At 39.2% G+C, this 22,677-nt stretch overlaps 2 protein-coding genes across 3 annotated transcripts in view; one reads left to right on the forward strand and one right to left on the reverse strand.

Annotated features, from left to right (window-relative positions):
* The window catches only part of ELF5 (E74 like ETS transcription factor 5), a 39,814-nt gene extending 31,745 nt beyond the window's left edge, over positions 1 to 8,069 (forward strand). Inside the window, exons 3-7 of the mRNA XM_054971826.1 lie at positions 1,025 to 1,258; positions 2,687 to 2,737; positions 4,526 to 4,594; positions 5,983 to 6,178; positions 6,659 to 8,069. Coding sequence (XP_054827801.1) covers positions 1,025 to 1,258; positions 2,687 to 2,737; positions 4,526 to 4,594; positions 5,983 to 6,178; positions 6,659 to 6,755 — 647 coding nt within the window. The 3' untranslated portion in view covers positions 6,756 to 8,069. The remainder of the gene's footprint in view (positions 1 to 1,024; positions 1,259 to 2,686; positions 2,738 to 4,525; positions 4,595 to 5,982; positions 6,179 to 6,658) is intronic.
* A 7,427-nt stretch (positions 8,070 to 15,496) lies between these two features.
* The window catches only part of CAT (catalase), a 70,408-nt gene continuing 63,227 nt past the window's right edge, over positions 15,497 to 22,677 (reverse strand). For both annotated transcript variants that reach the window (XM_054971401.1, XM_054971399.1), the window contains exons 9-13: positions 21,223 to 21,361; positions 19,898 to 20,028; positions 18,597 to 18,704; positions 17,138 to 17,224; positions 15,497 to 16,275 (exon numbers count right to left, since the gene is read on the reverse strand). In XM_054971401.1, the coding sequence (XP_054827376.1) occupies positions 16,210 to 16,275; positions 17,138 to 17,224; positions 18,597 to 18,704; positions 19,898 to 20,028; positions 21,223 to 21,361 (531 nt within the window). In that variant the 3' untranslated portion in view covers positions 15,497 to 16,209. The remainder of the gene's footprint in view (positions 16,276 to 17,137; positions 17,225 to 18,596; positions 18,705 to 19,897; positions 20,029 to 21,222; positions 21,362 to 22,677) is intronic.

Below are 22,677 nucleotides of genomic sequence, written 5' to 3' on the forward strand. Positions count from 1 at the left end.
ATTTTTATTGCTGGCAAAGCTGATATTATCTTCATTCAGTGAAAGTTTTAGAAGTGATTGCTAAAGCATGCCAAGGTTACTTACTGTACATTCTTAACTAGAACATCAGAAAAGCAGTTAGTTTCATTTCATTATACTGCAGTTAAGACAAAAAAATAGCTGATCCAAAAGAAAATCAATTTCATGCAACCAACAATGAAACAGAAGCCAGTTTGGTGTAGTGGTTAAGAGCACGGGGCTCTAATCTGGAGAACCGGGTTTGATTCCCCACTCCTCCACTTGAAGCCAGCTGGGTGACCTTGGGTCAGTCACAGCTTCTAGGAGCTCTCTCAGCCCCACCCACCTCACAGGGTGTTTGTTGTGGGGATAATAATGACATACTTTGTAAACTGCTCCAAGTGGGTGTTAAGTCATCCTGAAGGACGGTATATAAATCAAATGTTGTTGTTGTTGTTATCATGCTCAGCTTACCGGTCAGAAAACAAAGTTATACAGAAGGAAAGCAAATCTACATCGCCCGTTAAAATGTCCATTTTGATCTTTTAAAAGGGATGGGGCATAAAGACCAGGGCTCAGAACTGTCTGGTCAAACACTGCATTGCCAGCACAGACCAGCTTCAACTGCATTTAGTTAACATGGAAAATTTGAATAATCAGCACACAGATTGGCAAGCATGATCATACCTTTCAACTCTCATGAAAGCTCCATACCCTACAATAAAACTTTGTTAGTCTATAGGTGCTACATGTCACTATTAGATTCAGGTGGTGTAGCAGACCTAAAGGTTACCAAAATATCTTAAGACTTATATCAGTGAGACCTTTGAAATCTTGCCCCTTTTCCAGTTCATTCTTGCCCCACTCCGCCCATTTTGCCAATCCATTCTGTGCCCATTTATTTGCACAGTAGTTGAATAGATTGGGCTGTATGTTATAGATGATTTCATTGTTGAAAATAACAAACTGTTCATATGATGAACTGTTCGAAGTTCAACCCCAACTTTTTTCTAATTACATTTGGCAGGCTGTGATTCTTCCTGGACATCCACTCACCCAGAGTACTGGACAAGACACAATGTCTGTGAATGGCTGCAGTTTTGTTGTGATCAGTACAAACTGGATGCCAACTGTATTTCCTTTTCGCACTTTAACATAAATGGCCAACAGCTATGCAGCATGACTCAAGAGGAGTTTTTAAATGCAGCAGGCATTTGCGGCGAATATCTGTATTTTATCCTACAGAAAATCAAGACTCATGGTCAGTATGCCATAGATGTCATCAGCCTCAGATTGTTTCATTCCATATGTGGTTGATAATGTTTGTGCAAAACGTTGAAGTGATAGCCTAAGAGACTTAAATCTGGCACTGAACACAGTTTAGGCAGACTATGTTAAGAAGGATCACAATGGACATCTAACAGACACACACATGAATAATAGGGCTACTTAATATCTCAGTTATAGAAGAAATAGAATATGTTTCTGTGTTAGGGTTCTTTTCACGGGTATCATGAATATTGATATCACTTAGCAATGTGCTTTACTTTCATTAGTCTAATAATTTTTTTGGTTGGATCCCACTATCTCCCATTTTAGAAAGTGGAAACTTTGAGACTTATGAGATATTGGCAGGGACCTTACGAGATATTAGCAGGAAAAAAGTGCTAGCCATAAACTCAGGTTAATCCACAGCCAGCAAGATAAAAACAGATTGAAAATAAGGTGGAATTTCAAGTACACAAGTTCAAATACAAAATCAAATTTTGTACAACAAACTGACATACAAGAGTAGCTAGGGATGTGGGAGAGGCAGGAAACTGGAATAGGAACACAGAAAAGACTGGAAAGGGGTTCAGGCATGTTGATGGATACAGAGGATGCAGGACAAAGAGAAGGTAAAGATGAAGCTAGAATTGATTTAGGTGGGTATCCGTGTTGGTCTGTAGTAGAAGAGCAATATTCAGGTCCAGTAGCACCTTAAAGACCAATATTTAAAATGTTACTGGACCTGAATCTTGCTCTTCAACTACAAACCAACACAGCTACTCCCTGAAACTATCTTCATGGAAGGCACCACATTCAGCAGCCAGTATAGTTGGTCTTTAAAGTGCTACTGGACCCAAATGTTCCTCATGAAGCTAGGAGTAGATCCTCTAGTTCACCCCAGCAGACAGCCCACACATTCCATGCGAAGCCTACCAGGAGCCTCCATTCTTACATATCTGGTGAATTAAGGGCCAAACTAGACATCATGGTGTCTACAGGTCTAACCCATGGACTCTGACATAGTTTTAGAGATATATTCAGCCAATTAACCATGCCTTGAGGGCCCAGTCCTGATTGAACCAGTGGCATGGTGTAACAAGGTTATCTGCCCCCTGCAGCACTTTCAGATGGCCAAATTCTTCTCTAAAATGGTGTCACATCCACAGGTCAAACCTGTGGAAGCCTAATGTCTAGTTTTGCCCTTAGTGAGCAATGAAAGCAAAAGGGACTCAAGGGAGTGACAAGGTAGACTAAGAGGAGTTTAAATGTCCGGAAAAGTAGCTTAGAAAGGCAACATTAACAGTGCATTTTGGAGCAGGAACTTGGGTTTTGTATTTTCAGAGAAGTGCCCGTAAGTCTGTACAGAGTACCTAAACACAAAAAAGAATATGAACATTGGGTTTTGTGTTTTCCCCCCTAGGTATCTCCTTCTTTCATGATAATGAAGAAACAAAATCATCTGACAAGCATTGTAAGTAAAATAGCGTGCATAATTAGGAAAAAAATTAACAGTATTTCTCTATACTGCCTCTAATCTCAAAGTACATATGTATTCTCATAGTGGCACAGTAATAAGTTGAGTTTTTAGAATTATTGCCAGCTCTGGTTGTAAACAATTCATCTTCTCATTTGTTCTGGCTGTATTTAGGTAGAGAGTACTAAATAGATGCCTTGGCCTTTGTGCCCTGTTTGTTGTTTCCCCTACAGATCAACTGTATGAAACAGGATGCTGCACTAGATCTGATCTAGTCTGATCTGGCAGGGCCCTTTTTATGTTTTCAGCAGAAAAATGGAAGTGTCTGCTGGGCCGCCCAGATGTTAGAGGCAGTGTTTTCATTCATGGGAACTTGTACTGCCTGCTATGCTCCAGGACAATGACTGGGAAGCTTCTGTAGCTGCATCCAAGTGTTTGGATGTATGTAGTAGAACAGTAGTCCACTGTGCCATACCACTAACCGCTATGGAAGTTTCTGTCTGTTTTATTTTGGTTTGCCGTGTGACACAGAGGGCTCCTGCTCACAACAAACAACACTAAGAGTCTGGGATCTGGGAATCTCAGAAAGTTTTAAAAACCATAAATAGTTAAGCTAAGATTGATCTCTCTGAAGCAGAAATATCTGTACTGAGGAAGCGTTTTCCTACACCCTAACACAATACTTTTAGACTTGATGTCTGAAATGCAGCAGACTTGCAGACTTTTTAAGGACAAAGATATAGATGATAATGCCTCATTAAACAACTTTATGTTTAGACTCAAATCTACTTTTAACCTCACCCCTACACACACACACACACACACACACACACACACACACACACACACACACACACAAAACCACTTAGGATATTGGTGTTTCAAGAACTTGTTTTGGACAAAATAAAAAAGCAAGAGTATTGAAAGTTGCTGGTTTGGCTCAATTTGAATAATTCTGAACACAGTATGCTGAAAGAGCTCTGCACTCGCAACAATATTGGTTTTAGACCAGCAGATAAAGGAAGTGCAGTAGTTGTGTGGGATAGAGATTAGTATATTAATAAGGAGGCATTGAGACTATTGAACAACACCAATCATTACAAAAGGAGCACAAAAAACCCTACTTCCATTTTGGAAGAGGGACTACTTGAAGGTTACATAAATAAGTCTACATATGATTTTTTTTAAATTGGAAACCGAGGGGAGGGTGCCACAGTTGTATCTCCTGCCTAAAATTCATAAAGGTACTCTCAAATCCCCATTCTGCCGGGGAAGCTTGCTGGGTGACCTTGGGCCAGTCACACACTCTCAAACTAACCTATCTCACAAGATTGTTGTAAGGATAAAGTAGAGGGAAGAATAATAATATAAGCTGCTTTGGGTCCCCATTGGGGAGAAATATAGGATATAAATGCAATAGATAACTAAATAAAGGACAGTACTTGTATGGATCCCAGTTTATAGCTTTTATGTTAAACTGTACGTATTCTCATACAATTCAGAGCCATGTTTTTTTTGGATAGTTTAAATATGACCAGTGATTATTCCTTATGTGAACTTATTTTGCTACTTGTGCCACTAGCTCTCCAACTGCTGGTTAATCATTCACTGTGCTTTATCTTTTGATAAAGTGGATTTTTATTTAAGATAAATTACAGACCCACTTTTATTTAGTGTAACATGGAATTTCATTCGGTGAACACCTCAGCCTCTTTAAATTGCTTTATTATCAAATTCTGAAATTCATCCATATTCATTTGTTTCATTTTAAAAAATCTTTTCCAGATGACGATAAGGCATGTTTAAGAACAGGTGGTGTTAAGAATCAAGAATTTCAGAGTCACAGTAGAACAAGTAAGTATACCTCTGCCAGCTAAAGATGGTGTTTACAAATGCCATAGAAAATACTATCTTGGTTAGTGTGCATGACATTTGTTAGCTTTTGATTTTTGAATTAAGTTTCCCGAGTTATCATTATTTTATCATGAGGCATACTCAACATTTCCTAACAGCAAGCGCTGCAGTAACATATCGCCACCAGATGGCATCCAAGACAAACATCTGCTCAGATTTCTATTGCAGAAGAAACTTGAAAAACAGGCATATGATTATTCCTCAGGAGTGGACTCAGGAGTACAACATTAAGAACAAAATCACAGGTTCCTCATACTGAGTGACTATTGTTATGAACAATTTAATGGACCTTTGTACTAGATAGGCATGCCAATGCACCAAATTGTTTTCCTTTAGAGAAAAGCATGAACCACCTCAGTGGTAAAATGGCTATTTACTGTTAAGAAATGTTAAGAAATGTCAAATACCAATATGCTAAACTTTACTGAGTATCTTGCTCGCTCCCCTTATAGAAACCTTTGTGATTGTATGTTACTGTATGCTGTATAAATTGCAAGTGAAGAGAAGGATTGGTCAGAAAGGAAATCAAGGCACCATTTCAGAGTACATTATTATATTCGAATTTCATTTTTCCCTATGTTGATGTAGTATGGTGTAATATCCAGTAAGCCACAGCCTCTCTCCTGTATCAACAGAGAAGAAGAAGGAATATCATCTGAGAGAAGGATAAACATTTGCATTGCTGTTGAACTTGCTGGAGTTATTCTGTCTTGAAATTTTATTATCTATCCAGTGGCTTCCAGTAGCAAGCGCTACAGGAGTAATTTTAGTAAACTGTGATCCCATAGAATCTATTTTCATACACTGATTTTAAAAAAGAAATAATGGGTCCTAAAAGTGGGTTTACCATTTTTACAAACTATTTTTATAAACTCCATGCTAAACTCAGGTTGATAAATATGTGAGCTTGCCAGCCCAATACCAGAATGAGTAATGAGTACAAAATTTTGAATATAGTTTTTTTTCAAGCCCATTCTGTAAAACTTCATTTTGCTATGATTTGATTCTGAATCATTAAGTATTAACTAACAAGAACCTGCTTAATCAGCTAATGATATAAACATTTAGGACTAATATATCTCAAGTTGCTATTCTCCTTTGATGCAAATAAGCAGCCAGAAGTCAAGAAATTCACCCAGAGTTGATGGGTTTTGTTTCAGTGGGAGGATACAGCAAAGTGCTTAACTCTCTCTTGTTAAAACCAATGGAACTTGAACATGTTTGTGACTGGGTAGATTGTGCCCATTCTTGACCAGAATAGACAAGGCTCTTGAAACCTGAGAAGCCTGTTTTTCTTTCTTTTAATGTGTTTCCTTTTGTTCATGAAGGCCTACAGAGCTCTCACTTATGGGAATTCGTAAGAGATCTCCTCCTGTCTCCTGAGGAGAACAGTGGTATCCTTGAATGGGAAGACAGGGACCAAGGAATCTTTCGAGTTGTTAAATCAGATGCTCTGGCAAAGATGTGGGGACAGAGAAAGAAAAATGATAGAATGACTTATGAAAAACTAAGCAGAGCACTTCGGTAAGTTTATACCTTAAGCAGTGTTACATAAGATGGTTAATTTTACACAGTTTTACTGGTTACAAAGAGATTTGCTACATAATGCATAGGTCATAATGAAACTCAACCATGGCTACTTTGATTGGATATAGCATAGCGGAGCAGTTCTGGGAGTGGAGTAAGTGGGCATAACAACACATTCATCAACCAATTATGTGCCAACTCCATTAATATAACACTTGATACAATAAGCGTTCCCTTTGCATCCTGAACTTACACTTTGAACTGTTGTCATCAAAAGAGAAATACATGCATAGTTTTAGAGGGGAGAGGGTGCTGCACTATAAGATGTCTGGGAAAGTCTTAAACTCCTGAATCATAGGTGTGCAAGCTCCTTCTTAGCCAGAAAGAATAGCAAATATATTGATTATTGCTTTTTTTCTTATTACATAGCATACATTAAAGCTTCCCCTAAGTTCATTTTCAATGCTGTTGTTGCAGGTACTATTATAAAACTGGGATTTTGGAACGAGTGGACAGGAGATTAGTGTACAAATTTGGAAAAAATGCACATGGCTGGCAAGACAGCAAGTTATGAAAGATCTCCATGCTTCAGACTGACATTATCCCATAAGCAACATGAAGACTTCACAGTAAAGGGATGTTCACACTGCAGCCCTTCCTCAGAATAAGAGGGTGTCATCTGTTCCAAATAACAGGATAAAGTAACAGTGATAGACTTCCTGAACTGGGAGGGTTCATTGTCATCCATGGTTTTTGAACCAGCAACATCACCTGCATAGCACTTCAGAAAATAATTCCCCTAATCTATTCCAATGACCTCTCCGATTTTCATATTATGTTTGTAGGAGCCCTCTCCATAGCAAGAACTGTGACAGTTCCATTTGGAAAAGCAATTTCTTGATCACTGGAGCCATGTACATTGTACCCTTTGGAATGAGTGTATATCACGTGTGTTGTATCCCAGGTGTATCACAGCATTGTCCTGTAGACAATACTGGAGGGGTCATTCATGAAGTATCATTAGTGTCCCTTTTCACATTTCCAAACATAGGTTTTCTTATCTGCTCTGTCAGTGGCAGATCAAAAGTTGCTTCACACTACTGTGTTTGCCCACAGTTATGTTGATGTTCTATCAATGTTTTCCACAATGTTTTCCATGTTCTGTCAATGTAAGCAAAGGCCAGATAAGGCAGCACAGACAGTAGACATACTCCAGTGGCACAAGGCCAATCAGGGCTGCCCAGCACATGTCCCCAACCATTTAAGAGTCCCAGCTTCCTTTTACTTTTCACATTTGGTGAGGGAGAAAATAAAATAACACTGGGGGTTGGACTAGATGACCCTGGAGTTTCTTCCAACCCTATGATTCTATGATTGATATAGCTTCTGCAACCACAATTGGTTCATGAGTGATTGTATTCCCTCTCTTAGTTCCCATTTCCAAATGCATGCATGAAAATACCACATTAACAGTATAATCCTAAACAGAGTTATTCCAATCTAAGCCCGTTGAAATCTGGAGTAGAAATCTGTTTAGGTTTACACTGAGAGTTTCAAAGGTGCATATGAATGAACAAATGTTTCAAAATGGGCCTTTCATTTTTAAAAGTTTTATAATCAACTGTTTATCTTTCAAGGGAATGATTTTTTCACTATATGCACTTTAGTGCAAGTCTTTGTTACTTGTTTGTACTTTGTTAGTTGATTATAGTAAGTCAGATGGCATTAATCCTGTCCCACATTCAGTGTGATGGAGGGGAGTATATTATATATTGCCTTGAGCCTAGGAAAGGTGGTACATAAATATTTTAAATAAATTATATGAACAATAAAGCAAGGATTTATTTAACATATACACATATGCAAGCTAGAACTTAATACTTGAAACATTTTTATACAAGTTTATTGTGAGAAGAAAATGAAGTAGCCTTATGAGAACCGCTACAGTGGTTTCCACATGGGGAGGGACTTGTGTGTTTTTCCTGTTGTTGGTGTGGGTGCAGATAAAGTGCAGTGCTAATGTGGCTTCCACATAGCAATGTTTACTCCAGTTTCCCTGCTCCATTCCCCCAGCAAAGGCCATTCTCCCTCCTTTGGACAACTGGTGCTTCTCCAAATGTTTTAAAATCAGCAATTGAATGGCATTATTTTGCTGTACTGTTATAAAAATGTGTGTAACAGGTTCTTTGATCTCCCAATTTTAATTTTTTTAAAAAAGTAAGTCTCTAACCACTTCTGTTGAGAAGATGTGCCTTACTCCTTGATCGCTGGAGCCGTGTACATTGTACTGTTTGGAATGAGTGTGTATCACCTGTGTTGTATCCCAGGTGTATCACAGCATTGTCCTATAGACAAGACTGGAGGGATCATTCATGGAGAAGAATTAGTGTACCTTTCCACATTTTCAAACTATCAGTAGCAGATCAAAAGTTACTTCATACAAGAAGGGGCTAGAGACTTACTTTTTAAAAAAGGAAAGCTGAGAATTCAGAGAACCTGTTACAAATATTATTTCAAATGCATATCAATATAATTGTATTCTAGTGCTGATTTTTAAAGCTGCCAGGGGAACAGGTTTTGGGAAAATGGCTGTCATATGGGAAGTAAACCCAAACTTTCCCACTCACACATCAGCTACATTGCGAAAAGGATCGAAGCAGGTTTGAGAAAGATTGGAGAAAAGCCAGATAAACCCTGAGAGAAGCACTGATGTACTACAGTGCTGTGGAGAAACCGGAAAATAGACAGTGTTTCCAACAGCATTGAGCCTGGGGCAGATTACCCTATGAGGAAGCGGCATATGCCACAGTGTGTGGTGGATTAGGCTGCATATCTGCCATTAAATACATCAATAACTAACTAGGTGTATTTTTTCACCACTGGCTTCCATGGAGCTACCAATTTTAGGGCATACATCTATACCAAACAGCTAAAACTCTAATGTCTTGTCCACTAAGTGCCCTGAAGAGTTGTGTCAAGATGCTGAGACATCTTTAGTGGGTATTCTTATGCCTTTCAAAATGACAGAAATTAGTTGTATAGGAAAGAGCATGGTTTGATTGATCTGAAATCTATTTAACTGTACAGTGTAGACATGTCCTCTGACTACTCTGGTAGGAGAAGTTAGGCGTTGCAAATTCTTCTGCACCTATTTAATGAAGTTGAAGATATGTAAGCAGTAGATTGATTATTTTAAAAGCACTATATTTGGACCATATCTCTACAGAAATCATGCATTTTGGATTCTACCTCAGATGCTGCTTGGTAAGTTTAATAGGAGCTTTCAGGTCATTAAAACAGGACAACATCTGTGAACTTTGGAGGCTTTGCATGTTTTACCCTGTGTCAGAATTTAGTACCATTATTTTATTTCTATTGACTGTCACCCTGGTATGAAGGACTTTCCATGGCAATGTCAGGATGCTTGAATCCATTTCATAGAAGCAGTTGGCAGAACGTAAGACCCTCCTGGCAAGATGATAGCCAGGACTTGTGCTCTCAGCAGGACAAGAAATTGTTGACCAAAGGAGGAAATCAGTCAAACCAGCATGAAAGAGCAGAGTCCCCTCTGCAGGACTTTAGGACAAGTTTGTTTAAAGGGCTGAACAACTCTACTCCTGCTGCTTGACTCATTTCACATGAAAAGGGCTGTGCCTTGGTGGTAATATATACATAAAGTCTCAGGTTGAATTTCCAGTTAAAGCATCTCAAAGAGAGGATGTTGTAAGTGACCTTTCTCATTCTAGAGAGCTACTGTCAGTTGCAATACATAATACCAGTCAATGGTCTGATCTGGTAAACGGCATCTACAGCTAGCTTTGACATTGCTCTGATGCAGCATCTGACTTGATGGACTGTATTCTATATGCTACTATTCTCAACACTGAGGATTCTGTTTGGGCGGCTTGTCTTGTTTATGTATGGTCACTTTGCCCTGGACCCACATACCAAACCATCACATTTATCATTTGTTTGCTTCCCATGGGGCATATTTTCAATGAGCCTCAATGGAACACATTGATAAATGTACTCTGTTGGAAACCCATTCTCAAATTACTCTCTGCACAACAGTAAGATCAAGCCACAAAAGGAACATACCTCTGTTTCTTAGAGTGTGTATATCTCTGGAAATCTTTAAAAGATCACTAAGGTATATTTGGTATTTTTTTTCCACACACATGCAATTTTGGAGTCAGGTGAGGGAGAGACTGTGTCACAGGAGTGAAAATTGCTCAGGAGGCTTATCTAGAAAATGGCTCAACACATCTGAAACCTGAGAGGTGCCAGTTCTCGGGCTAGCACTACTTTTGTACAATCACAAGTGTTTCAGTTCATTGCCAAATTATAGTGTTTATGCAATAGTTATCCAGTGCCAAAAGTGCTGGATCCAACCTTAGTCTGTCTGAACGTTTCCCACACCCTCTTGGCAGGTGTTTATGGCTTTGCCTCAAGAGCTTCATTCTTTTCTGTTTTATTTCACCCTTAGAGAAACTGAGCATGCCAGCTCCTGGCTCAAGGACAGGTGATGGCGTGCATCTATTGCCATGTGTAGGATTCAGCTTTTGTCTTCCAAAAGCATCATTTGTTGTAGCATGAGGAGGTCTGAATATAATGTGGAGATACATGCACATAATTGGGAAACAGGCCCGCTACTGTGCACATGCTGAATTTTTAAACACTTTCTTCATAGGTGCTTACTAGTCATGTGACTGTACAAGTTAGTAGAGGTCCAAACATTGTTTTAAAGCCTGAGTATCCCTCTCCACAGCAAATTGGGGCTTTCAAAAATAGCCTGTTACATCATATGAAGATTGGGCCGAAAATAGGGTTCTCAGCTCCTGGAAGGGAAATTTATGTTTTAGGGTGGACCCTTGGAAGGATGGGATTTAGAGAGGGATCTCAGCAGGGTATGATGCCCTCCAAAGCAGTCATTTTCTCCAGGGGAACTGATCTCTGTAGTCTGGAGATCAGTTGGAATTCCAGGCTGACCTAGAGGTTGGCAACCCTAGCTATAAACTAAAACATTTTGACCCTATTATTTTATCTGAACTTACAAGCCATGTTAGCAGTGCTACTGTACTGCTCTCAAGATTTCTGTGTAGTACTTTAAATAAAGGCCCTTCCATCCATTAGAGGTGATTGAAACTGTACTAGCAGTTTTGTAATTGGCATGTCTAAAGAATCCTTTCTTTTGTGCTGTATGTGACACTTGTTCCTTTCAAAGTTATATATTTTATAGGATGAAGCACTGATGTGATGTTTTATCGTATTTTTTAACAATATGAATTCTTGTAAAATATTTTTTGGATTTGTATATTTTTCATTTTCATCACGTAGTTTGTAAAAGTGTGTATAAAATGTTTAATGTGTAAAATGTATAGTTTACTTTGAGCTTTATTTTCATAATTCATGTCAACTAGAGCTAGAGAACCATTCTATTTTTGTATCCTTGATCATATGTTTATTAAGTAGGCTATATAAACCAGATAAATATACTCTTGCAACATATTATTTTTCATGAAATATAGAGCCTATGTCTGGAATGCACATCTATTTCCTGTAACATAACATGCTGTGTGTGGGGAGCATTGGCTAGCTATGTTGTTTGCATGCAACAGCAAACCTACTTTTTCTTTAACGTGATATAGTGGAGGGAACATGTTAAATGGCTAAGAAAGAATAAGTACACACATTATGTTCTTCACTCGATAGTTGCAGCATCACTAAGGCAAACTGAAATTATATTCAAATGTTGAATGTGGGTGGCGGGGGGGATAAATGTGTCTATGTGCAACTGGCCTGCTTTTCAAGTCCCCCTGAATTTATACTAGATTAGCTTGAACATAAAAAAGAAACCCTCTTTGTACCACCTCCCATCTCAAGGCTAAAGGGGTTCAAATCCCTGAACTTTACTTCTAGTCCATTTCTGTCAGCATGGTGGTATTACCTTGAATACTTCTAATGTGCAACATTAAGCATTTGGGATTGCATCTACTGTAACTGCAAAACACTTGTATTAATCTTCAGAGTTTTCATTTTCAAATACCAAAAGGCTCATTAAATAAAGAAGTGCCTTTTTGCAATAGCATGAATATACTAGTATATCTTTCTTGACCAGGGCACATTTCTTCAGCTGCCTGCCATTCTTTTCTTCCACCAGCAGAGGGAAGAGGGATGTTTAAATCAATAAGAAATGAGAAAGCCTTTTAAAATAGATAATTGTCAAAATAATATGCTTGAATATTAAAAGGCAGCCATTTCAGGCTTCTTGTGAAGGTATAAAATTAAGTTTTGTCAGGTGGTAACAGCTTGCACATTCACTATGAAGGGTCCCCCCCCCTTCAAGGCTCCTGTACTGGCAAGTTATTCCCTCCACAGCCCTGTCACCTGCCTCACTCCCACCTTTGCTGGGCTGTATATCAAGGGATAGTCTTGCCGTGAAGGAGAGATGGCAAGACTGTAGAGGGAACTGGCAAGAGGTGCCACCTTACCTTTGGCTTTAGCAGGAGAATAACTATGCCTGCTGTCTTGGCTGAACATGCCAACACCAAGACTTATGGAGCAAACTTTTAAGCAGCCCCCATGTAGCAAACCATCAACTGGATACATGCTTACACATGTATAACTTTTAAGATGACCAGGTAATTAAATTTGTTATAGAATACCTTAATTTTGCTGTGGCCCAGTTTCCTTTTCCCTGTGCAACTGTTTTTAAAATGTTCTTCAGGATCTGCATGCTGGAGTACATCTCTTCTTTGATGTTAAAAATAGCACAAGTTATCCACCTCAAGAAGTTAACTATTTTGTCTACACCACACAAAGAACATACAGAGCTTGCCTTTCTGTTTTTAAAGGTTTGTAGGGAACACAGAGGGAAGAAGTCTTAACTGCTTTGGCTCCTGGGCAACAGTGATAATGATGAGAGCAGAGGTGGCTGTCCACAAAGGCTTTTGAGAGGTACCAGGAGCAAGAGGTGGTGGTTCTCTGCCATGGGGTCAATGCTGTTGAGAAGCATTTTTCCCTGCTTTCCCACAGCATTGTGGTGCATTTGTGCACCTCCTGGGTTTCTCCCAACTTTTCTCCAATCTAGCTAAAACCTAATTTGCTGTGAGAATTTGGGAAAGATCACAGAGAAGCCTGGATATCTGTCATATAGGCGACAAAGTTCTGATTTTCCCTCCTACATAGCAGCTATTTTCCCTGCCTCTGTCCACATGGTGGATATTCCCTCCCCCCCACTGAAGAAATTTTTAAAAAGCGGCAATGAAATAAATATCACTATAACATTATAGCACTGTATGTAGCATGGACTCTTAAATTCCCAGCTTTCTTTTATTTTTTTTGTACAAAGTCACAGGCTTCCCATGGAGGGGATTCCCATAAGGAATCTTTGGAGGGAGTTATGAAGGCACGCCCAGCTCGGGGGCTGCCGGGGCATTCTCCCTCCCAGGTGGCAGGGGGATCACCAAGGGTGTACACCAGGTGAAACCCCCCTTTACAATGCCACTCCTTGGTTCCTCCCCCTCAGCCGGCGACTGGGGGGGGGCGGGAGGGGTCATCGGCTGGCAGGCGGGTCAGCCGATGCAGTTCAGAGGATCCGATCCGCATGCTGCACCAATACTCCTGTTGCTGTTGTTATGTTAATAAAGTTGTGGCCATTTTTTCACCCAGCCGGTGTGTGTGTGCATGTTATTTTGCCGTGCGTCTCTTCCCGCTCCTCTTCCTCTCGGCCATAGGCGGTAAATGACACGCGCAAACAACTTAGTCAATAGTTTGGTTCATCATGGTACATCTTATCCCCTTGAACAATTGACAACAAAACAAAGCTCTCAATCTTGTGTAATGTCAAAAAAATCTACGCGGATAACCTGAGTTATTGACTCAATGGACATACAATGTAGGAATGTCAATACTGTACCTTGCAGCAATGGACTTTATTGTTATCTTTAATGTTATTGTTGTTTATAAGGATTTTAATAAATGTTTTAAAATTTAAAAAAAGAAGAGGGTCTGGCTAATAAGGAGTGCTGGACAATGGCAGCAACCAGGCTTATTTTCCTCGTCAAAAACAGAAACAGTAAAATTCATAAAAATCAGCATGACTGATGGTTTGCCACAATTAATACTAAGATAAAGCTACAAATCCATGCTGAAGCTGGTATTAAATTGCTGGTTACAAGCTGAACTGTGTTTATTATATTGCCATTAATCCATCAAAAGTAGGCTTCAAGGTGATATGATGGGTTACTTGGGATTTAGATTTCTTTAAATATCTGTTTTGTCATATGTCAGATGATTATATCTGCTAAACCCTTATTTGCAATGTGCTAGTTTGGATGTATGCTGGATTAAGTTGAGGATTTAAGAGAGAAGTCACCACATATTGCATTCTGTCAGTCAGAAAGGTAGTCTATTGGAATATCTTTTTGTATGTATCGCCTTACTTTTATTGCACTTTTGACATGGTATGCTATGCCTCAGGGTTTTTGTTTGTTTGCATTGTTTTCCAGTTCTGTAAATCTAGTTTAGAGTTTATTGGAGATCTTATGCTGTTTGACTGAATTTTTTTCTGTATTTTGTCATACGTCTTTAGTCTCTAAAACAGGTAGGCTACAACTGAAGTAAAAAAAAAAAAAAGAACCTCCAAAACAATGGGCTGTAGTAGAACAGTTAATGGTTAGTAACCTGACTTGAAGGTACTGAAATACACAGAGCCTTAAGATCTGAAGCACATTTGCTGGACAGAAAACTACAATGGAAAATATTTTAGTGACACCCGAATTGGTGTTATATTGAAGAATTAAAGGCTTCATCTTTGTAACTGAAACTATAATACCACCTACCAAAACTCCCACATGTGACTTTTCTCCTCCATGGCCTGGGCACAAGCTATCTTTGTATTATATAAAGGAAACAGCTGATATAGATATTATATAATCCATAATCACACACACCCTTCAACTGCCAGTGTCCCAAATATTTACAATATTTTATGAGGACCAGTATCAATCTCTCTGGGTATTTGCTTAGGATAAACAAGTATGGAGAATGTCATCTTTTAAAGAGGCTCTGAAGGGGAGAGGAGAAGTCCCACAACACTTTCAAAATAACTGATTAATCTATACTATGAATTTTCATCTTCAGTGAAGATCTGGTTGGTATATTAAATAAATTTGTTATAAACTATCACTGCTTGTTAAGTTATGTGAACTGAAGACACGGCCCCATAGGACTTCTTCCCAACACTATTTGTACAGCATTTATAGCATATGGTATTAACACTGCATTTGTAAGCAAATACCACAAACCACAGAATACATTTTTATTATAATTTTATTCTTTAAAATTTGCATTGTAAAAAAGATCCACACTCAATTTTCAAATCTTCTGTTTCAAACATACCTAATGTAACCCACTTTAGCTTTATCAAACCAAATTTTAGCACCAAAACAAGCTAAGCTTTTACTTGCATATAATTCTTTTGCAAAAGAGGTTGTAGAAGCAGTTTTCAAATGAATTAGCAATTGAGCTTAATCAATCAAAAAGCAATTTCAGGATTGATTATGCATATTTCTTGATATTTGCCTTTTAATTTTAAAATACCAATACAATGATGATTTGTTTACTTATTATAATACTGACGTCAGCTTGCTAGTAAAGGTATCAGAATTATCTCTTTTCAGAAAATAGATGCAGAAAGAATTAAAATAGAAAGAAAAATGATAAATCTGCAAAACGCAACCAAGCTATTGTAGAAAATACATTTTAATGACTTAAAAGTTATTGCTGGCATAGACTGTTAGATAATTCTAGAAGGCATATGGTTATCATTCTATTAACTTGTTACCATAAATGCAATCTTGAATATTTTTATGTTGCAGCTACCAGCCCAAGACACATTTCTGCAAAACATGAACGTTTACCAGTTTTGTCAACAACTTCCACAGCTTATTTTCCAATTGGACAGATACAAGTCCCATGTAACAAAGTGTTTGGTAATGGGACCAACAAATCAGAGATGATGCCATTCACAAATTAGCTTTTTCCTTCACAACAGCATGAGATGACGGATCTGTATAGGTATGAATGCATCCCTAGAAACAAAGACAATTATTAAAAATATGGTCACTATGCTTTTTTTTTTTAAACAGGAAAACTTAAAAGAATTATTCCATTTCATAGTATCATTTCTAATGAAAAAATTAAATTCGTATGTTATCCAGTTAAGTTATTTTGCTCAAACATGTAGAATATTCTAATAAGCAAATTAATAGTCCAATGTAATAATGTAACGTTCCATCTGGTACTAGACAGCCCTGGATGCATACAATGGTAACAGGGATAGCACTTTGGTTCTTTAAATTTTTTCATAAACTCTATTTAAAAGAGAAAGAAGAGACCTTTGAAAGTGCATAAAGACTCTTGAACAGAATAGGTTTAAGCTACAAAAATATAAGCAAGATATATAACACAGCTGAATTTCATAATATTCTCTCCCTCTTATCAATCACTTATATCCAAAGCTTTATACTCAATATTCTATATTCAATCATATACAGCACATTTTATATTCAACATTTGTTAAATCTTAGTTTTATAATTGATCTATATCCATGTTAACTATTCTAATATTTCTTAATTTCCAGCTACATATTCAAAAAAATCTCTCCATTTTTCCTGGAATTCCTGTGTTGGTCTGTTATGCATATAAGAAGTTAATTTAGCCATAGAGGCATATTCATACAATTTATTCATCCATTCAATTACATATGGACAAGATTCTGTCTTCCATTTTGCTGCATATGCATCACTTGCAGCTGTTACCATATATGTAAAAAAATTCATCATGTGCTTTGGTAATATTACTCGGTAAGCAGGGATAGCACTTTGGTCAACAGGCCTATCCTTACATTTTTACTTTCTTGGAAGTAATTTGAATAGAAATTGCTGCCATACCTTCTTGCTACTCTGAGCATTGTATTTGTCCAAGTAAGCTTGAATCCGTGCACCATAATCAGGATGAACATCAGTAAAGTTTTTCACCTAGAATGTCAAAAGATGTTTAAGTATGCAACTATCCTTCTTCATTCTTAGATCCTGTGCCAACTTCCAGTCATGTGGGGTACATGGCTTATGATATAGAAGTGGAAATCTAAAACTTAAAAGTGATGACTAGGCATGATTCTCATTATTAGTTTCTAGATTAATCTTTCAATTATACAAGAACATTCTGTGTATCAGTTATCTGTGAGACAATACAAAGTTGTTTACTGACCTGTATCAAAAAGATCTGAGAAGCTGGCTCACCAAAAAGCTAAAGCTGGTACAATGCAAATTGTACCTTTGATAGGAATATTATGTTGCTTTTATTCAGCATGCTGCGAGGGAGGAGCTCTTCCTCACAGGCTTTGTAGAGTGTAGTGAGAGGCCAAGTGGACTCTAAATGTATACAGATTTTGTTATTTTAACAAGAAAATATTGTCTCAGACTGCTCTATCATCCTTAATTCATTTCCTTTCTGATGAATGTTCACTGGAATATTTTTAATTAGGGGTGTGTGATCTGGGCCCAGGAACCAGGTGAAAAAGCCAGACGTTTGCCAATCTGGCTAAATCTGGCTTTCCCGGATCAAATGAAAGATTCCTGAATGCAATCCAGGCCCTGGTTAATCCAGGTAAATCCAGGAAATATAGTTTCAGCCTCTTGGCTGACTGTTTACCTGTCTTCGTCACATTTTTCCCTCAAGAGGGAAGAAGGAGGGGGAGTGAGCCGGGGAGAGAAGTGTGACTGGCCAATCACTGTTGCAACAGTGTCCCTTGCTTCATTTTGTGTGGAATTCTCTGTTCTGACAAGATTCTCTGGTTTGATGTTAGTCTCCTTGCTACACCTTAATTCGGGGGGGGGGGAGAGGATTCCATTCCCTTGCTTCAGTTTGGTTCTGATGGCGTTTCTCTGGGTTGAGCTTGGCCAGTGGCAACCTTGCCTCTGTGTGTTGCTGCTTGAGAACCACCTTGGAAACTTTCCTGCCATAGGAAACAATGGAGAGTGGCTGGGGTTGCCTTCTTCCAGGGCCCACAGATTCAGTAATCAAACTGTTTTAACATATCAGAAATTAGACAGCTATAATTCCCCCTTGTGAGCAGGGGAAGCAAGCAAATAAAAAATCTCGTCTCAGACCATTTAGTTTCAATGGTTAGTTATTCTACTGCTACTGAGACTTTCCATAATATATGACTCTTATATTTTAAAGGATGCAATGAATGAATCTTTATATTCTTAATACCTTTTAGCATTGCTTCCCCCACCCCCCCACCCCCGCCTGAAAAAAGTAACTTTCCTTTCCTCCTGAAAAAAGCCTCTACCTTATACAACAGCCATAGTTTAGAGGCCACCTATGTAATAATTTAGCACTTACTGCTTTCTTCTGGATGAACAGCTGAGCATCCTTAAGATGGCCAGCAATGCTCTCACACAGCCTCTCGCGTTCATCCTCCTTCAGTACTTTGGTATAGAAGTCTCGTACCTTTAAAAATATAAAAAGATAGCACTGAAAGGCTTCAGCAATTTTTTTAAATAAAATGTGAGTTTCATTGGAACCTTATTAGTCTCTGCCATTAAGAAATGGAACAGCAGGAATATGCATTAGGCCCATTTTGGAGCAATTACTCAGGTTTATGTTTGGGGAGTCTCTATTTGTTTTCTGGCACTAGCTTCGCAGCTAAAGGACTGCATTACACATATGTATCTTTTATAGATGAAGATGAGGCAGATCCAGCAATCTGTCAGCAGAAGGTGCTAGCAGATGCAGGTTCCTACCATACTCCCCTTTCCTTCACATTCTCTTACGGCCCACGGAAAGCTGATTTTCTGGTCTCAAGACCTGCATGGATTAACGGGCAACTGATAACGAAGATCAAGACAATGTATCCACTTAGACTGAATCGAGACCAAGGCTTCCTGTCTCATTGTCAATGCTGATTTCTCCACACCCACTACCACTCTGCATACCTCACCTTATCCTATCACACCTGCTATGGTCATTCACCAGTCATTGTCATTCAGCATCTGAAATAACTCTACTTTCCAAGACACAAGGACATATGGACTCACATTCTAGCTGTATCTGAAGAAATGAGCTGTGACTCACGAAAACTCATACTCTACCACAAATTTTGTTAGTCTTATAGGTGCTACTGGACTCTTGCTCTTTTCTAAGGTATACAGGTTGTGGGGTTGCAGTGAGAATGATGAAGGGGCAAAATAATCCATCTTGCATCAGCTGAACTATACTAACAGAAGAGAAGGAAATTAGGTCCCTTTCCTATGCTTCTCTGCAGCCCATTCCCCACTTGCATGGCTGTTAGTCTACACAGGCCCTTCAACCTCAGAGATCAGCTTTCCCAGGAACACAACTAGCGAGGGGGTGGCTGGGAGGGGAGAATGGAGCACACAAGAGAACATCCTCTACTAACAGATCTGCTGAATTTAACCCATTATGTTCACTGGCAAAGAAAAAAATTCTAAAGATAAAGCAGATGGGATGACAGAAGTACATCAGAAGAACACAGTTTAGAAGCAACAACAACTCAGTTATTGCAAGATAGAACTATCACAAAGAACTTTCAAATCAGGTCTTTGATAGAGGTCCAATGGAAATGCTAATATAGAATTTGCCACTTCCAAAGTAAGGCAGCTAGACATTTCTACTTTGCTTACCTGGGACACATTATCTTCGTTAGAACTATTGAAACGTGTCACATCACCTGAAATAAGTACACGAGTCTCTTTTAAGGTGGGCTGTTCCTCAGGACCAGTAAAACTGTTTGGATAGTAGTTTGGGGCTCCACCTAGGAAAAAGAGTTAAAATCTTACAACTTGTCTAATATTATAAGAAGTGTCTGGGAAGGAACAACAAAATCAGGACAGAGGATATCCTCAATGTTTCAATTGATATGTAGCTCTCAGTCTCTGTAAAAATCCAGTGGTTTTCTGCTATAAGCTTTCTTCAGTGACAAAAGGTAATTCATTCTTAAATAATCTGAAAAAAGGTAAACTAAAACTCCCTCAGTTGTTATTGGTACAAAGTTCCAAGCAAACAATTTGCCATAATTCCCTGTAGATTTTGATTCCCTATTAACTCTTTCCACATGAAACAAGAATTTTCAGTCTCTTCAGTACCACTATCTTTTTCTTGAGATTACTAATACTGACAAGTGGGCACCTGCAAGCCTTGGGTGGGCAGGCAATCTCATCCTTCCCCACCTTGCTTGCTCATCTGACCACTTTCTAGCCAGCCAATTTACAATACCACTGCTTACGCATGCCTGGCTCATGAAGTGGCTGCCACATTAACACAAAGGTTCTCACTCTGCCTCACCTGCCTACCTACAGAGTCAACAGGGGAGCTCCTGCTTTTCCATTCCAGCCTGCTTGCAGTGCTGATAGTGTGTGTGTGTGGGGGGGGGAGGGGGTTAAGAATCTCACTCTTCCTGCTCAGTTGCTCAGCTGCTCATCCAATTTGTGCCCCATCCCCCCCCCTTGTGCTTGGGGAGTTCTGGCTCCTCTCTTCAGTCCATTTCCAGCCAACAGAGACAAACTTGGGGAGGGGGGGATTTAAACATCTCTTTCTTTTTTAAAAAAACCCTCTTTTCCCTGCAAACCTGGGGGAGGGGGATGCCCCAGGTCTGCAGAATACCCCCACCTTTGTATATAGATCCATATTGGACCCAGGTTCAGAATCAGATAGAGGCTATTGCATAGTCAAGAGTGTGACATATTAACTACCTGTATACTATCACTGTCTGATTATCCAGAATTTCATATACATTTAATTAAAACTGTACAATCACACTGATACAACACAAGAAGCAATTTGTAACAGATTTTTAATGTTGGAGTGAATGCTTGATAATCAGCAGAAGTTGAGAAGAGTATATACCATCATTAAAATATTTAAAAAATATTCCTACTTTGATGTACATGCAGAAACTCCAGCAGCTGTTGCTGAGAGTAACTTTTTAGAAAAGGTATCTCACAATTACCTTGGTTGTCAGACACACACATAAATCCATCCCTCTGGTAGTTGGCCACTCGAGCTCGGTAGGGACAATTTACTGGAATTGAAAGATAGTTGGGTCCCAAACGGTGCCTGTGAGTATCTGGATATGAGAAAAGACGTCCCTAGAATAGATAGAAGGAGTAAGAATGAAGAAGGTAGGTAACTTTTCTTGGGTTTGGGCTGCTGCCTTCCTCATTCCGCTTTTGTAGTTTTAATGGTAGTCTCTTTCAATTGCTACTGCTACTCCTAAAACTTAGGCAGGGAGAACAGTTACATTTGTATAATATTATTGATCAAGATAAGAGCTGACCAGCTGGAAGAGACCAAACCTTATGTCAAACAGCAGGAATTGACACCTGTGGCACCTCAGAGACCAACAAGATTTTCAAGGTATAAGCTTTCAAGAGTTAGGGCTCCCTCCTTCAGCTATCTGAGGAAGGGAGCTCTGACCCTCGAAAGTTTATTCTGTGAAAATCTTGTTGGTCTCTAAGGTGCTACTTGAACTCAAATCCTGCTTTTCTACTGCAGACCAACATGGCTACCCTATCTGGAGCAAACCTTATGTAAGTCATTATATATGTGTGAATCTGACTGTATGTCTCTAGTGTTTGCTAGGAGTATTCATTTTCTGAGCATGTGATCTGTCCTCAAGATGTTAAAAGCAGTTACGGAATTCAATTATTTTGATTGCGCAGCTTATTAATAGAGATGGGCATGAACAGCAATATGAACTTTAAAAAGCCAAGAACAGTCCAATCAGCTGTTCGCAAACAAGCTGTTCGTGAGGCACCATTCTAAATGAACTGGTGGTCATTGCAAGCCTCATTCGTTCGTTGCTGTTCGTCAAGCCAGACAATCTGGCACCTGCAATCAATTCCCTTGGCAGTCGGAGACAGGGACTGCCTGAACTCTGTCTGAACGCCTGCTGTTGCCCTGGAAACTCCAATCTAAGCCCAATTTAGCTTAATAGGCAGGTCTTCCTTTCAAGTGTGGAGCTCCAAATTTGTTACAAGCAAAGAACAGGGGGGAGGGGGGCTCCCAGCTCTGGTTTTGCAGACAGTGAGGGAGAGACAGTTGCTGTTGGCATTTTGAGAGAGAGACAGAGAGAGTGCATTGGAGCTTGAATTTTCTTTGTGTGTGGTGGGATAGGGATCTACCTCGTCAAGTTCCAGGGTTGCTGCCAGGCTCTGGGCCAAGCTATTATTTATTACTGGTACCTTTCCTGCTGCCTGCTCAGGTAAGGTTTCTGGGAGTAGTGCAGTAGGGATCTACTCCTTCAGGTTCCAGGGCTACTGCCAGGTTCTGGGGCCAAGCTAATATTTATTATTGGTACATTTCCTGATGCCTGCTCAGGTAGGGTTTCTCGGAGTGGTGTGGCAGGGATCTTGATGGCTGGAGGAGGGCTTGCTGGCCCGCACGAACAATGAACACCATGCTC

Source organism: Eublepharis macularius, chromosome 2 (assembly GCF_028583425.1).
Source record: "Eublepharis macularius isolate TG4126 chromosome 2, MPM_Emac_v1.0, whole genome shotgun sequence".
In the NCBI taxonomy this organism is placed as follows: domain Eukaryota; kingdom Metazoa; phylum Chordata; class Lepidosauria; order Squamata; family Eublepharidae; genus Eublepharis; species Eublepharis macularius.